The 17,866-nt window shown below is 50.8% G+C and overlaps 1 protein-coding gene across 6 annotated transcripts in view; it reads left to right on the top strand.

Moving 5' to 3' along the window:
• Window positions 1–17,866, top strand: part of LOC138268245 (zinc finger protein 182-like) — a 673,880-nt gene that overhangs the window by 360,280 nt on the left and 295,734 nt on the right. For 3 of the 6 annotated variants that reach the window (XM_069217720.1, XM_069217724.1, XM_069217722.1), the window contains exon 5: window positions 38–130. In XM_069217720.1, the coding sequence (XP_069073821.1) occupies window positions 38–130 (93 nt within the window). The remainder of the gene's footprint in view (window positions 1–37; window positions 131–17,866) is intronic. The other 3 variants (XM_069217721.1, XM_069217725.1, XM_069217723.1) reach the window with 1 other exon arrangement.

The raw sequence follows: 17,866 nt of genomic DNA, 5'->3' as shown, positions 1-17,866 counted from the left end.
ATGCGTTTTACATTAAAGTTGTCTTTTTCTTGTTCAGCAGGTTTGGATTGTTTTAATACTGAGTTATTGACAAGTTGTGTGGATCCGCTTGATGTAGAACACAGAGAAAAAGGCACCAATGTTCTTTCGGGTAAGGTACACATTTTCTCACTGTGTTACATTGCTGAAATTAAAAACTGAATGACTCTTAGCTCAAATTAATTACAAATGCACTCGGTTAGAGGAAATGACCATAGGAAGTCATTCTCTTTTTGACTATTCAAGCAATCCTCCCTGCTTCATGGGACTTCTTTTGTGGAGTGGCAGCAGATCAAGTGCATGAAGGGCTTTACCTCTGACCAATTCTGCATCTTCAGCATTTGTTGCACTGAGTACTTCCAGGGTAAATCACAGTTCCTTTTGAACGTTCAGAAAGTTTGTGGTCTATTTATGGTGCTTTGTGTCTCACAAGAGGGGTATGAAAATTGTCTTGCTTGCCATTTTTGGGTGTTTGTACTTTACTGGTTCCTTTTACGAGACTGTATTGTCATGCAGTTGCTTTGTTTTGAAACGTAGGGCCTCATTTGCAAGAATTTGACGCAGTGTTATCTATGCGTCAGATTTCTTGCTTCTGCCGTACATCCACTAATGACACCATGGATGTGCTGAATTTACAGTACAGAGCTCCATGGCGTACATTCTCACAGATGTGTAAGAATTTCTGACGCATCTGTTGGTGCTAAATTGACACATTGCTGGAGTTGCATTGTTAAACTGATGGAACTCCAGCAATGCAAGCAGAGGGAAAATTGTCAATTTTACGCCTAGTCTGAGACGGCAGTAACATTTTCACCCAGTGAAATCGTAGAATGACGCAGTGAAAACGTTGTCACTGTGTCAGTTCTATGTGGCTTTTTCTGAGGGAACGCTTACCTTGCACACATTGTACCTGGCACAGGTAAAATGTGACACAGGGCTTTACAAACTGATGCATTGGGTCCAATGCATCAGTTTGTAAATATGGAGCAGTGTAGTGCACTGTTAGCGCCACCACTGCGTAAAATAAAAATTATGCAGCTGAGGCTCAAAGGGCTTGTAAATGAGGCCCTTAGTATTTTTGCCTGCCCATGGTCTTTTTATATCAGAAGTTTCACATGTCTGGAGCATATCATTAGAATAGAAGCTCTATATGTGTGTCCAGGTGTATTGGCTCTGTCTTACTGTTATCAGGTTTGTAGCATTGTGCGAGACTTCAGCTGGAAAACCCAAACATTCTTCCAAAATGATTATATTTTCTGGCATTCCCCTATCAGAACTTGTTCAGGGTTTGCAGGCCAAGCAGGGGTTACTGGGTCCCATAGGTGGTTGTTTAGGGCCTTTTACCCCTGCTGCCCCAAGGCCTGAACTACTGTGATCCTTCAAATACCAAGTATTTCGCACCTGACTACCAGTGATAGAGAGGTGAGCATTCAAATTCTTCTCATGGAACTAGTGTTGGGGCAAAGACTCAGAACTCAGTAGTTTGTCTCTACTGTGATTCTTCTCCTCCAACGGCCCTCTGAATTAAGGACCGTCAGCGGCCGACCTGTCATTCTGCCATCTAATTGAGGTGAGTGGAATTACAGGTCAGTTTTACTGCCAAGTCTCTGCAAGGAAAACCCTGTGTGTAAGTTGCAGTGAAAAATGCTAAATGCTCCCCTCTCCATGGGAAAGAACTCCCATGGCGAGAGGAGCAACTGCATATTTTGTTCTTAAATCTACAGTGCTCCGCTATGGCTCCCAAACCATGGGGTGGAGTGTCCAGTTGGTGGAGCATGCCAGCAGGAAAATTCCAAAAACACAACAAGTAAAACTCACACATGGTGCCAAATTGCAAAGAAATAGTTTAATGTGCAAACAGTATGATGCGTTTCGGCCATAAAACAGCCTTGATCACATTACCACACATGCAAGACCAAACCATTTGAAGTGTAAAACATAAAGAAAGGACTAGTGTTGTAGCAAATCACACTGGCACCATCTTGGACTTTGCAAAGTACAAATGTAAACAACCTATTCTCTTGTGCATGTTCATAAATATCTCATAGTATCTCATGACAATGTTGTGATACGGTCCAAATTCAAGGTATGAAGAAATATATACACTAAATATGGGCAAAATATATATAGGCCCAAGATACTCGGATACAGGTGTGAGAACCCCATAAATACTGACTGTAGAAAGTAAGCACACTGATGGAATCCCTACATATGCCAATGGGGTCAAGTGCCATCAAAATAAAGCCCAAGTGGACAGGTATGCAGATGTAATATACTGTCACAATAAATACCAAGTGGACATGTCTCAGGAATTAATGGACTAAACATGATGTCTCTGGTGTATGGACACAGAAATGCTATATAACCGCACACATGAGCCCAAGTGGAGTTATTGATTCCTATGCCACAATAGTGCCTACAAAATGCATGCCATTTGCCAAGGGCCTTTTATAACTAAACGCAAACCTATTTTCCTTGGTTGCCTTACGGAGCAATAACCTAGAAAACAACAAATGTGCAATTGCATTGAATTCTATAACTGTTAACATATAAACACAATCTCAAATCTCAGTAGGTATAAGCATGCACACGCTTTAGCAATGTTACTCACCTCAGTATGCAACTGTACAATATTGTATGTGAGTAACAAATAAATCATCATAATGTGTCTCATAAGGTTATTTTCTTATTTCACATTGACATACACACAGTCAAGAGGAAACAAATTCTAATCTGTGAAGTGAAGTGCATCACACGCCGTTGTGTGGTCTAGAAGAAAAGGGTAGGGGAATTTCGAAAGGTTTGTTTGCTTCCGCATGAAGGGTTTACCTTCCTTTCCTCTTGCAATAAAAGAAGAAACATTTATACATGTTAAAACTGGTCATCATTCTGGGAAAGCTTTAGAGTCTAAAATAAAGGAGAACAATCAAAGTAGTTAATTCTCCCCTAAATGTATCTTCCTCCACATTAAGGCCTTTGGTATTCCTTTGTTTCTAGATCTATGATATATCTAGATTCCTTTCTCTGCAGAGTTAGTGTTCTGTTACCTTCTCATGTGTTAAAGGGTACCTGCTCTATTGGAAAATATACCAGTTTGTTTCTGTCACCAAAATGCATTTCCTTAAAATGTCTGGCCACTGGGTATTGGGGTTCAAACTTATCTACAGCATGCATATATACCAGGATATGCATTTTGACTGCAAGTATCGTGCTGCCCACATATATTTTGTTACATGAACATTGTAGTATATAGATGATGTATTGTGAGCTCCATGTGGAAAATTGGGTTATGTTTTTGCTTCCATTTCAGGGTTTTCTTTCTCAAAATAATAAAAGGAAAATGTTTGGTGCAGGGCTCCATCCCATTGATTAAGCCTTGTACCAAGCTGCAAAATGCATTAACAGAAACAACTGTGATGGCGGTTCCTGGCAATGCATTATAAATGACCGACAGCATGGTGGTCATTTATGAACTTTGCGGGCCGAGTAGTCTCCGCCTGGGGGGCATGTAGTCCTCGACCAGGCCAACGGAGATTATTCCATCCACCCAAATCCAAATCGAGCCCATCCATAGTCTTTGTCTCTGGTGAGACTCTCCTTAGCAGAGAGTGACGAGGGGTGTCTCGAGCTGGAGAGCCTGCAACAGCAGTACGATCATTTGAGAAGCTCTACACCTGAATGTCAGCAGTGGTTTTGGGAGTAGCACTTGGGGGGATTACAAAAGGGCAGGTTCTGGAAGAAAGATTCCCAATACATCTGAAAATAATCTGATGACACACCTCCACCTACCCACTTCTGCACATATCTCATATGGTGACATCAGAATTTTGTGTTGGAAATACTTGATTCTGGTATCAAGGATCCATTGGGGAGGGCGGTGCTTGTAGTCACACTTCTGCCAAAGTGACACTCCCACTTTTGAACCTATTAGTCTCCTTTGCTGGCGTCCGAATCTTACCCGGTGGATCCATGATACCAGAACCAATGATTTCCAATGCAAAATTCTGATATAACAATATGAGAAAGGTGCAGTATACGTTTTCTATAGCATGCAAGGGACGTGCATGGACACATTTCCTTTTCTTTAAGGAGTGGCACCAGGGAGTCATCCTTGGTCTTGACTAAAAACCTGGGGTAGGCTTTGAAACATGTAGACCAGGAAGGCAGGTACATAATATACCCCATTTCCATTTACCCCTTTATAATCATACTGCCACTAGGGTAGGTATTAAAAAATGTATATCCTTAGCAGACATATGTTTTTAACTGCCAAGACCCCCCACTCCTATTTCCTTTCACCTCACTAAAGTGGGTTACACAGTCTAAAAAAAAAGGTCCTCCCACGTAATCCATTGGCCGCAGCATGCCTCGTTCTGCAACGGAACGAGATGGACCCAATGACGAAGCATGCGACCAAGGGGTAACCATGGTGGGTGCGGGATTTTCTAAAGAAAATTTACTTTTTCTTGTTTCTGTGGAGGCTCTCCAGGTTGCTTTGAGCTGGGTTTTTAGGTCATGTTACATAATCCCTCATTATGACATTGACGGTAAATCCCACTTACTGCCATGCTGACAGCCGCCAATTTACCGCTGCCCCGGCTGATATTCGTTCACCATCTTATCACACACACATAACAATCCTTCAGTATTTAGCCACATACACAAATCCGCCAGCCCAAAGGTCAGTGATAAACTGGTGGTATCAAAACCCACACCATTACGCCAACAGAACAACGCCCACCGCAGTATGACCCACAAATCACCATGGCGGACATTCAGCGGTGGTAAACCATTGGCAGCTCAAAATGGACACCCACAAACAAAATAACACCACATTGGACAATACAACACACACCTGACACCCATACACAAACACACCCACACCACTATAAAACACCCACCCACATTACCCTACAACCCTCTACGATTACAAACCATTGCCAGCAGAGAGACACCAAGACCACTGACACAACTAGAGCCACACACTATTCACATCTATACACCACTCACGCACTCCACATCACACCCCCCAACACATTACCCAACACACCCTTACCGACTCCTCACACAACACCCATGGCACCACAAAGAGACCCCTGTTTCACAGAGGAAGAGTTAAGGGTCATGGTGGAGGAAATTGTCAGGGTAGAGCCACAGCTATTTGGAGCACAGGTGCAGCAGATATCTATAGCTAGGAAGATGGAGCTATGGCGGAGAATCATGGACAGGGTCAATGCTGTGGGACAGCACCCAAGAACTAGGGATGACATCAGGAAGAGGTGGAACAACCTAATGGGGAAGGTACGTTCCATAGCAGCAAGACACCAGCTTGCTATCCAGAGGACTGGCGGTGGACCCCCACCTCCTCCCCAACAACTCACAGTATGGGAGGAGCAAGTCTTGGCAATACTGAGGGCTTGGCTGGAGTCGGAGGAGGACTGGATTCTGGTAAGTCAACTCTCAACTACTATCACCCCCCTACCTGCATGTCATCACATACTCTCACCCTCACCCCCATCACCTCACTACATCCCACACACCCCACCATCACAGCCCACTCATCCCAATGCCAAGCCCTGCATGCAGTACAAATGCATGGACACCTCACACAGCCCTGCATGGGCACTCATCACTAAAGCATGCACACCATAGAGAATTAAGTATCCCACCATACACTAACAGACACAAGTGAAAGCTGGCAGGGATGTACAGTATGTCAGACACAGAAACCATACCATATCATTTACATCCCCACAGGTACCCCCAGCCAATGTCGGCAGAGAGGAGGTGCCACCACCATCCAGTCCCCCAACTGAAGAGGCCCACAGTGATGACAGCAACTCTGGTCTTCAGGATCTGGATGGCCTTCCTGGCCCATCTGGGACCACTGGACAGCCGGTTACCCAGGCCCAGTCACACACCACCACAGAGCCTCTCCCATCAGGAGACATCACCACAGCACCCACCCAGCGTACCCATACCTCTGTCCCCAGGACACGTCAATCAGCAGTGTGTCCACCTCTACAGGGACCCCAGGGCACATCTCGCCCCCAAGACAATCAGGGACCCGGGGTCAGTGGCAGTGGGCACACAGTTCAGGGGACGGAGTCACAGGCCACCAGGGATACTGGAAGGACTGCTATGCGCCAGGGGGAGGACAGGCCCAGGGAACCGACTCTCCAGGAGGCACTCGCCGAGATACTGGGAGCCTATCAACATTCCCAGGACACGATGGGCCAGATCCTGGACAATGTGCAGGAGAATAGGCGGCTGCAGGAGGGACAGTACCAGGGGATCAGGGAGGACTTGCAGGCCATTAACAGCACCCTGATCTCCATAGCAGGGGTGCTGGCAGACATGGCCAACATTATGAGGGAGGCAGTCTCACACCAGCGGGCCCCTGCCACTAGCCAGACATCTGAAGAGCCTTCCACCTCTGCTGCCGCTAGTGGCCAGGTGGTCCCACCTCAGGACTCACAGGCCACCAACACCCCTCCCCCTGCAGAAGGTGAACCACCCCGCAAAAGTTCCCTGCAACCCAGACAGAAGCCAGAGAAAATTGCCAAGACCCCCGCCAGGAAATTAGACTCTCCTGGTTCTCACCCTTGTGTCCCACTCTGTCACCCTGTCCACCTTGAACTGCCATTGCTCTCCTTCCTATGTCCCCTTGGACAATGCACCTGTGCTACAAACAGACTGGAACAATACCCTGGATGTTCCTCCATCATCACCCCATCCCATTGCATTTGCCCCTCTCTATATTAGCACTTCAATAAACACCCTTTGAAAAAAAAACATTTGGCGTATGTCATGTATATTAAATATGTATTCATTGAAACAGGTACAAGCAGTGCACATCAACTGTACGGAGAATGAGCGTAGATTAATGACCTGTTGCTGGCTGTAGTGATCACACCTGGAGTATTTGTCAAATCAACAACACCTGCAAAATGAATTGCCAGAGGGAATAGTAAGGGGGCATAGATGTGGGAAATATCAGCATTGCAGCACAAATTACAACCAAAGTCATTGAAATGTGAAGTATATTGTCCTATCTTTTTGTCATTGGAAGTATTGTCGGATCACATATGTTCTTTTTTCCTCATCCTCATCCTCTGCCTCCTCATCCTCACTGTCCACAGGGTCTAGTGCTGCCACACGGGCATCACCAGCCTCTTCCTCCTGCAGGAATTTGACATGGTGTCTGAGGGCCAGGTTATACAACATGCAGCATGCTACCACTATCTGGCAGACCTTCTTTGGCGAGGAGCACAGGGAACCACCTGTTAGATGGAGGCACCAGAACCTGGCCTTCAGGAGGCCAAAGGTTCTCTCAATAATCCTTCTGGTTCGCCCATGTGCCTCATTATAACGTTCTTCTGCCCTTGTCCTGGCATTTCTCACAGGGGTCAGCGGCCATGATAGGTTTTGGTAACCAGAATCACCTGCAAATATTGAGGGACAACATTTAGTCACATACTATCCTATATAGCCCACACCATACCCATACACCAACATCTACTGCGTGGGAACCAGGACTCACCTATTAGCCGCACCCTGTGCCTCGGTAGTTGGGCCATCACTTTCGGGATGCTGCAATTCCTCAGGACAAAGGCATTATGCACCGACCCAGGATACTTAGCATTGACGTGGGAGATGTACTGGTCTGCCCAAGCACACCATCTGAACAATCATTGAGTGGAAACTCTTACCATTCCCGAACACCTGTTCATTCTGCCGGAGGGGAACAAATGCGACATATGTACCATCAATTGCCCCAATTATGTTGGGGATATGTCCCATTGCATAAAACTCAGCCTTCACAGTGGCCAAATTCTCAACCTGGGGGAAAACAATGTAGCTGCACATGTATTTTAGCAGGGCAGACAACACTCTTGTCAGCTCATTTGAGAACATTGACTGTGACATTCCTGCTGCAAAGCCCACTGTCCCTTGGAAAGAACCAGTTGCCAGGAAATGGAGTACTGATAGCACTTGCATAAGAGGGGGGATCCCAATGGGGTGACGAGTAGCAGATATCAGGCCAGGTTCCAACTGGGCACACAGCTCTGTGACTGTGGCCCTGTCAAGTCTATAGGTGAGGATAATGTGCCTGTCCTCCAGTGTTGCCAAGCCCACCAGGGGTCTGTACACGGGGGTATGTCTCCATCTCTTACTTATCCGCAGCGGTAGCAATCTAAGGGACAAAAGAGTGAGGAGCCGGCCACAAACTGAACAATGGAGCTACAGCAGTAGTTTGCACCCTGTTAACATGTCGTGGGTCAGTGTTATTTATCCAGTATGTGCTAATTTCTCTTGTGACACAGCATTATTCCAGGGCCTGCCCCTCCCCCCTGAAATGGGGTCCACCTGTCCTGTGTGGTGGGACAGGTGGAAGTGAGGTAATTCCGCTGACGTTGTGCGCCGTTGCGGGATGCGGTCGGGAACCGCAGTGCAACTCCTCATTGGTTAACATAGGGCCCTATGGGGTACAGTGGCCAATGGTGATCTAGGCCGGCAGTGACGGTATGCACCGCTGCGGGCATGACCGCCATTTTCTATCTTATTTCTCACTTGCTACCTGACCTTCCATGGGAGAGGACCTACACTGCATGTGCTGCTGTGACCTGTGTCTGGAACCTACCATGGCCCGTGTGACTGGGGAAAGGGCCCCAGCCTTCAATTCAGAAGAGTTGGAGAGACTGGTGGATGGGGTCCTACCCCAGTACGGACTGCTGTATGGGCCTCCAGACCAACAGGTGGGTACACTGTGAGCACAATGCATGTGGCATGAATGCATGCAGTTGTGTGTGGGAAGGCCTTGTGTAAGGAGGGTGGATTGATGTCCTCTTGGCGGCGTACAGGTTGTGTGCTGGGCCAGGTGTGTGTAAATGGTGATGGGAACGGGTATGGTGGGTCATATGTGTAACAGGCAGGACTGTTTGTCAAATGGTGTTCTCCTGTCTGTATTGCCTCTGCAGGTCAGTGCCCATCAAAAGAAGGGTATGTGGCATGGCATCGCCAAGGAGGTGCAGACCCTGGGGGCCTATTGCAGGTGGAGCACCCACTGTCGCAAACAGTGGGAGGACCTGAGACGCTGGGCATGGAGGACAGCGGCGGCCCAGCTGGGGATGGCCTCCCAACGAGGAAGGGGTGCCCGTCGAACCCTGCCCCCCATGATGGCCCGCATACTGGCGGTGACCTATCCAGAGGTCATCACAGCAGCCACAAGGGGGTGAGTACAGTGCCCATCATTACAACTTACACATGGTATGGTGGTGTCCGGGTGGTGGATGTGTGTCAGTGGTTGCCCCTAGGCCAGGCCTGACATTGCATCGTAGGTCCCGTGGTGGCTAGGGTTCTGAAGGGATAATCCTGCTACCTAGCTCGTAGGCATCCACTACTGGTCAGGGCTGCATGGGTCCCAGGTGTGCTGCATTTGGTAGTGTGTGCCCTGCTCCATGCCTTGGTGGCTAGCAATATCACTGGTAGTGCAATGCATAGTGCGTAGGCCTGTTCCCTGTGTGTAAGTGTGCTGTGTACGCCAAAGGTGGTGTTGGTGCAGCCATTGACCCAGTGTATCCTTTGTCTCTTCCCCCCTTTTTTCGTTTTGTCATCCTGTCCTTATGTACATTAGCATCATCTGGCGGAGGAGCAGAGGCACCGGAAACAGAGTGAGCTGCATCCCACAGGACCCAGGAGGCAGAATCCACTGACGGTGAGGGCACCAGTGGGACAGAGGGCAAGGGGAGCACCACGGCGGAGACTGGAGGGGACAGTTCGGACACAGATACCTCCTTCAAAGGAAGCTCCCTGGTGGTGGCGGACACTTCTGTGACCAACCCAGCTACAGGTACAGCCGCCACCCCCGTACCAGCACTGCCCTCCCAGCAGCCTCTCACCGAGTTGCCCGTGCCCGCTCACCCAGGAGGGTGGGTATCTCCTTCGTCCCAGGCACCTCGGGCCCTGCCCCAGTGAACCCTGCTGCCCTGAGTGAGATGGCTATTGACCTCCTGAGATACATCTTTGTAGGGCAATCAACCATTGTGAATGCCATCCAGGGGCTGGCAGCCCAGATGCAATAATCTAATGCATTCCTGGAGGGCATTCACACTGGATTGGTGGTCCAACAGAGATCGATCCAGGCTCTGGCCTCCTCTTTGATGGCAGCCATTGTCCCTGTTTTTACCATCCCCCCTCCAACTACCACTTCCCAGTCCCATTCACCTCAACCCCAACCCATTCCCAAGCACACATACAGACGAGCATAAACACAAGACAACACCCAGGAGTGTCACAGGCAAACATAAGCACCACACTTCATCACACAGGCACTCACACAAACACCATCCAGTTGCAGACACAACAACATCCACTATTTCCACTGTCTCCCCCTCCACCACCTCATGTCATGTCCACACCTGCATGCACTACATCATCATTCACTACCAGCATCACCACACCATGCAGAACACACACCTCACTGGCAGACACCTCCACAACATCCATTCACACGTCCTCTGTGTCCTCTCCCACTGTGCCTCCCCCCTCCTAAAGTGCACAAACGCAAAAACCCAGACACCTCCAACAACCACTCCCTCATCCTCCACTCCCATTCCTTCTCCCTCTTCCCACCCCAATGTCTCTAAAAAACGTTTCCTATCCACCATTGACCTCTTCCCTACCACCCCACCCCGTCCTGCATGTATGGCCAGGGTATCGCAAACCCAGCCAAGCACCACAGAGTCCACTGGCCCAGTCCTAACCACACCCACTGATGACAGAAAGGATTCCAGGCCACATGTACTGAAGGGGAAGGAGCCTGCACCAGCCAGCTTAAAGAGGAAGGAGCCTCCCCAGCAGGCAAGAAGGGCAAGGAGCCTGCACCTGCCACACAAAAGACCAAAGAGCCTGCACCTGCCACACAAAAGGTCAAGGAGCCTTCACCTGCCAGCCGAAAGACCAAGGAGCCTGCACCAGCAGGCAGGAAGGGCAAGGAGCCTGCACCAGCAGCTGTGATGGAGCCCCCACCACCAACCATGGTTGTGCATCCGTCCAAGGGTGCAGGGGATGTGCAGGAGCCTCCCCCCACCAGCAGCACCACCACTGTGCATCCGTCCGAGGGTGCAGGGGATGTGCAGGAGCTTCCCCCCACCAGCAGCACCACCACTGTGCAGCCGTCACCGCCGGCGGACGCTAAGTAATCCTGCCTCCATGGGCTGCTGTGCAGCCTGCCTCCTCCAGATCCAGTGGGCAAGACACCCACTCGACAGACTGTGGCCCATCACTCACCAGGATCAAGCACAGAGCACGTTGCCCCATCCAGAACCAGTGGGGAAGACACCCACTCGAGAGACTGTGGCCCATCACTCCCCAGGATCAAGCACAGGGCATGTTGCCCCATCCAGAACCAGTGGGGAAGACACCCACTCGACAGACTGTGGCCCATCACTCCCCAGGATCAAGCACAGGGCATGTTGCCCCCTCCAGAACCAGTGGGCAAGACACTCAGTGCATTGTGGGAAGTGTAGTCAAGCTTTCCTCCAAGTTTCAGCCAAATACCTTTTTCCACTGGACCTCCGGAAGGAGAGATTGCATCTCCTCCACCTTACCACTGCCAAGGCTTGTTGGTGGCCAGTAAAGTCATCACTGCCTTTACTCAACGCTGCAACTCGAGTGCACCGCCACACTGCAAAACCTTCATCCACTGTCACCCGTGGCTCTGTTGTTAAGTTTTTGCATCATTTTTCTCACTTGCACCATCCCAGTGGTAAAAGCAGCAACTGCAGCTCCTGTTCAGCCTCAAGGATAGAAAAGCACACATCTCCACCCAAGACACTGAGGCTTGGTGGAGTTGTTCTGCCTGGTGAATCCTGGTTGAGGGTCCCACACCAGCTTAACCCCAGTGGTCTCCCACAAACTCAACCTGCAAGGGACTGAGTGTCACAAATACAATTTTTCAGCTCCTGCATTCAGCACCAAGGAAAGCCAGGACATATCTGCACCCTGGCCTTATGAGCCAAGTAAAATTGGTCTGACTGTCACAGCTTGGTCCTGTGACCTGCACAATCTTAACTACCAGTGGGTTCCCCTGAAATCAGTTTGATATCTTGTATATGTACTGATTTTAGAAACTGAAGTCCTGACCATGGTATTAGCACACAAGCTCCTGTTGCCTCCCGTTAGTGATCACTACTTTGGTCCGTATCTGTTGAAATTTATGAGCTGATGTTCTACCAGACAAAACATTTGTAGTCTGTAATTGGCTGAAAGAGCAGAGACAATGGGTAAGCATTTGGTTGCCCTCTCCATGGATGCTTTAAAAGGGTTTCTACATCTTTGAGTTCCTCCTTTTATTTCAGTGCTTTGAAATTGATCCTGCATATCGAGCAGATCCCCGAGCAGTGATGAGGGTGAATAATGGCCTGGCTTTTTTGCTTGGGTAGAGGAACAAGGCAGAGTTGCTCCTCTCCCTTTTTCTTTTTGCATTATCTACTAATCCCCTTGCTACCCTGATTGTTGGTAGACCTCCAGGGCTGTGGACATCTGATACCACCGGCCCCTCCACTATACCGCCAGGCTTCTGCCTGGCAGTATAGTGATCCCCAGGGCAGCGGTGCAAGCTCCACTGCCCTGGGGATAATGAGTCCCCAACTGCCAGCCTGTCCACGGCAGTAAACACCGCCATGGAAAGGCTGGCGGTAAGGGGGACCTGGAGGGCCCCTGCATTGCCCATGCACCTGGTATGGGCAGAGCAGGGGCCCCCAGGCACAGCCCCATCGCGCATTTCACTGCCAGAGCCGGCTGCAATGTTGATGCTATCACGACCCACGAATCCACGCGGCGGTCTTTCAACCACGGTATTCCATTGGCGGTACACACCGCGCCGCTCAAAATACACACACATCTCCAAAACACCACCACATTGGACAATTCGAAATACACACACCTGATACACATATAAACACCACTCCCACACAATCAATACAATATAAAACACACACCCACATCACCCACAAACCCCTACGACCAAAAATGTTGACGACGGCTAGAGAGACAGCACAGCATAGACAACCCCACCACACAGAGGCACACAACACCATCACCCACACAACATCCACGCGCAAAAAACACACACCACTACATATCACCACACTTATCACCACACACACCACCCCACACATCACCTACACCACCCCATGGCACGGCAAAGACACCCCAGGTTCTCGGAGGAGGAGCTCAGGGTCATGGTGGAGGAAATCGTACAGGTAGAGGCACAGCTATTTGGATCACAGGTGCAGCACACCTCCATAGCTAGGAAGATGGAGCTATGGCGAAGAATAGTCGACAGGGTCAACGTAGTGGGACAGCACCCAAGAAATTGGGACCACATCAGGAAGAGGGGGAAGGTGCTTCCGTGGTCTCCAGGCAAAACATTGCGGTACAGCGGACTGGCGGCGGACCCCCACCTCCTCCCCCACAACTAACAACATGGGAGGAGCAGGTCTTGGCCATTATGCATCCTGAGGGCCTCGGAGGAGTCGGTGAAGGAATGGACTCTGGTAAGTCAAATCTTAACTATCATATCCCCCACCCTACCTGCATGCTATCACAGACCCCCACCCTCACCCCCTCCCCTATCACTCCAACTCCTCACATATGTACTACTAACACAAACCACCCATCCCAACACCAAGCCCTGCATGATACAACAAAGCATGGACACCCATCACTAAAGCATGCCCACTGCACATACCCATAAAACCCCCCAACCATCATCACATAAGTCCCCACATAGGAATGCTACCACTGGGGTACACGGTCAACCACCCATTGCACACCATGACACACACAGATGCAATAATCATGCTTTTACACCCCTGCAGGACCACTACCCAACGTCACCAGACAGGTGGGTCCAGACATCTCCACCCCACCAACAGAAGAGGCCCACAGTGATGACAGCAGCTCTGGCCAACTGGATCTAGATGACCAGCCCGGACCATCGTGGGCCTCGGGACAGTCGGTTCCCCACACCCAGTCACAGGCCACCACAGACTTTCCACCCTCTGGTAACATCAGCACAGCACCCACCCAGCGGGCCCATACCTCCGTACCCAGGACACGTCAATCAGCTGTGTGTCCACCACTACAGGGAACCCAGGATAACCCACCACCCCAACAACAACAGGGACCTGCGGGCAGTGGTAGTGGGCACACGGTCCAGGGAACGGAGGCCCAGGAACACAGGGGAACTGGGAGGGCTGCTGTGTGACAGGGGGGGGACAGGCCAAGGGAACCCACTCTCCACGAGGAGGGCCTCGTGGAGAGTGGGTTCCCTTGGCCTGTCCGCCCCCTGTCGCACAGCAGCCCCTCCATCATGGGAGCCTACCACCACTCCCAGGAGACGATGGCGACGGTCCTGGCCAAGTTTCAGGAGACCCAGCGCCTGAAGGAGGAACAGTATTTGGGGTTCAGGGAGGAACTCCGAACCATCAGCTCCGCCCTGGGCACCATCGTAGGGGTGCTGAAGGAGATACTGAACACCAGGAGGGACACCGTGGCACTCCAAGGGGCCCCTGACACTAGCATGGACGATGAACTGCCCACCACCTCCGCCGGTGCCAGTGGACAGGACGCCCCGCCACAGGACCACCACACCAGCACCCCCCACCCTGCAGACAGAGAACCACCCCGCAAGAGGTCCCTGAGATCCAGGAACAGGACAGAGCACGATGGCAAGACTCCCGCCAAGAAATGAGGCCACCCTGATTGTCATCCGACTGTCCCACTTTGTAACCCTGTCCATATTGGAACTGCCCCAGCTGAACTTCCTATGCCCATATGGGCAGTGCACCTGTGAGACTAATAGACTGGGCTCTGCCATGGACATTCCTCCATCACCCCTCACCATTTTACCTACCCCCTCCAATATTTAGCACTGCAATAAACACCCTTGAAGCACAAAACAATCTGGAGTCAGTCTGTGATTTTGAAAATGTGTATTAGCAATGACAGTGACAAAATCCGTTCTCAAATGTAATGGCAACATACCTATGTCACACATCTCAACTCCATGAGGAATCTAAGCAGATGACACACGTTTGTAACCACACCTGTGAAACCGTAAGGGAAATGTACAACTCAGTTACCATATACAGGTTGAAATTGACAGACAGGATAGAGGTAGAAGTGGGAAAGTACTTATAGTAGGCAGGAAGGTGTTCTCACCTGTGTGTCATTGGAAATATTGCTGGATAACTGAGTCCCTGTTGTCAATGTCTTCTTCCTCTGCTTCCTCCTCATCACTGTCCACAGGCTCCACAGCTGCCACAATGCCGTCATCTGGACCATCCTCCTGCAGAAAAGGCACCTGGCGTCGCAAAGCCAGATTGTGAAGCATACAGCAGGCGATGATGATCTGGCACACCTTCCTTGGTGAGTAGAATAGGGAACCACCTGTCATATCGAGGCACCTGAACCTGGCCTTTAGGAGCCCGAAGGTGCGTTCGATCACCCTCCTAGTCCGCCCATGGGCCTCATTGTAGCGTTCCTCTGCCCTTGTCCTGGGATTCCTCACTGGGGTCAATAGCCATGACAGGTTGGGGTAACCAGAGTCCCCTAATAGCCACACCCGGTGCCTCTGGAGTTGACCCATCACATAAGGGATGCTGCTATTCCGCAGGATGTAGGTGTCATGCACAGAGCCAGGGAACATAGCATTTACCTGGGAGATGTACTGGTCTGCCAAACATACCATCTGTTCATTCATCGAATGATAACTCTTCCGGTTCCTGTACACCTGTTCACTCCTGTGGGGGGGACCAGAGCTACATGGGTCCCATCAATGGCACCTATGATGTTAGGGATATGTCCAAGGGCATAGAAGTCACCTTTCACTGTAGCCAAATCCTCCACCTGAGGGAAAACGATGTACCTCCGCATGTGTTTCAGCAGGGCAGACAACACTCTGGACAACACGTTGGAAAACATAGGTTGGGACATCCCTGATGCCATGGCCACTGTTGTTTGAAAAGACCCACTTGCAAGGAAATGGAGCACTGATAGCACCTGCACTTGAGGGGCGATCCCTGTGGGATGGCGGATAGCTGAAATCAGGTCAGGCTCCAACTGGGTACACAGTTCCTGGATTGTGGCACGGTCAAACCTGTAGGTGATGATTAAATGTCGCTCCTCCATTGTCAACAGGTCCACCAGCGGTCGGTACACCAGAGGATTCCGCCATCTTCTCACATGTCCCAGCTGACAGTGCCTAGGAAGGACAACAGCGACCACAAAGTCAAACAACTCAGAGGTATGTACCCACAGTCTACACAGAACACGAAAATGAATCCAAAACTTTGTCTGTATGTGTGTTGAGTCCAGGCCTAGGTATGTGTGACACAGTTGAAAATGAAGCCATGTGGGCCCCTGAAATGGCGGCTGCCTGACCTCTAAACTGGGACAATGGGATGTGAGGTAACTGCGCTGGCGTTGTACACCGTCGCGGTAGGCGGACGAAGACCGCGGCGCAATGCTGCATTGGTTAACATTGGACCCTATGGGCCCCAGGAGCCAATGACAAAGTGCGCTGGCGGTGATGATACGCACTGCCGTGGACGTCACCGCCGCGGACGTGACCGCCATTTTCTATCTGTTCAATCACTCGATACCTGATCTTCGACAGGAGAGGTCCTACACTGCAAGTGCTGCTGTGACCTCGGTCTGGAAGAGACAATGGCTTGTGCGTCTGGGGAAAGGGCCCCTGCCTTCACTGCACAGGAGTTGGAGAAGCTCGTGGACGGAGTCCTCCCCCAGTACACGCTACTCTACGGTCCTCCAAACCAACAGGTGAGTACACAGGGAGCTAGTTTTATGGGCTATGCCTGTGTGGAGGGGGCTGGTTGTAAGAAGGAAGGGGCCACAGTTCTGCGTGCATGAACGACTGTGAATGCATGTGCCACATGGCAAGGGTAGGGAGGTGGGCCACTCACTTTGACGGTGCAGTTGGTAATGACCTCTCTTCTTCCCCTGTACATGTCATGTAGGTCAGCGCCCACCAGAAGAAGGATATTTGGCGTGCCATCACCAAGGACGTCCGGACCCTGGGGGTCCACCAAAGACGGAGCACCCACTGCCGTAAAAGATGGGAGGACATTCGCCGCTGGAGCAAGAAGACGGCGGAGGCTCAGCTGGGGATGGCCTCCCAACGTGGGAGGGGTGCACGTCGCACCATGACCCCCCTGATGGTCAGGATCCTGGCGGTGGCCTACCCAGAGTTGGATGGGCGCTTGAGGGCATCACAGCAGACACAAGGGGGTGAGTACAACATCATTGTGCAGACTTTGCGCGCAGTGAAGGTGTCTGGGTGGGGGAGGAGGGCTGTGGGTTTCCCTAGGCCAGGGCGAGTTCCATAGGCTAGGCCCCTCCGTAATGCAGGCCATGTGGCACTCCACCCCACCTCTGTAGAGTGGCAAGTACAGGTATACATGCCCCTGTGTCATCTCTGTGTGCTGATGTTCACCATAGCCATGTAGGCCATATCCCAGGAACTGCATCTGTAGAGGCCAACAGCACCGCACAGTGCAGGGGGCTGCTGTGTCTGTATTGTCCGCCAACGGTAGCGGTAAGCCATGCACTCAACCTGTCTTTCTTCTGTCGCCCCCCCCCCCCTTTTTTTGCTCTCCCTGTTCTTGTGTGCATCAGCATCATCAGGCGGAGGTACAGTGGCACCGGAGCACGAGGGAGCTGCATCCCACATGGCCATGAAGTGCCACACCACGGACTCTGAATACACCAGTGGGACGGAGGGCGAGGTGAGCTCCATGGCAGTCACAGGATCAGCAAC

The sequence above is a fragment of the Pleurodeles waltl genome, chromosome 12 (genome assembly GCF_031143425.1).
Source record: "Pleurodeles waltl isolate 20211129_DDA chromosome 12, aPleWal1.hap1.20221129, whole genome shotgun sequence".
Lineage (NCBI taxonomy): Eukaryota > Metazoa > Chordata > Amphibia > Caudata > Salamandridae > Pleurodeles > Pleurodeles waltl.
The sequence above is the reverse complement of the archived record's forward strand: the minus strand, read 5'-3'. Positions and strand labels throughout refer to the sequence as shown.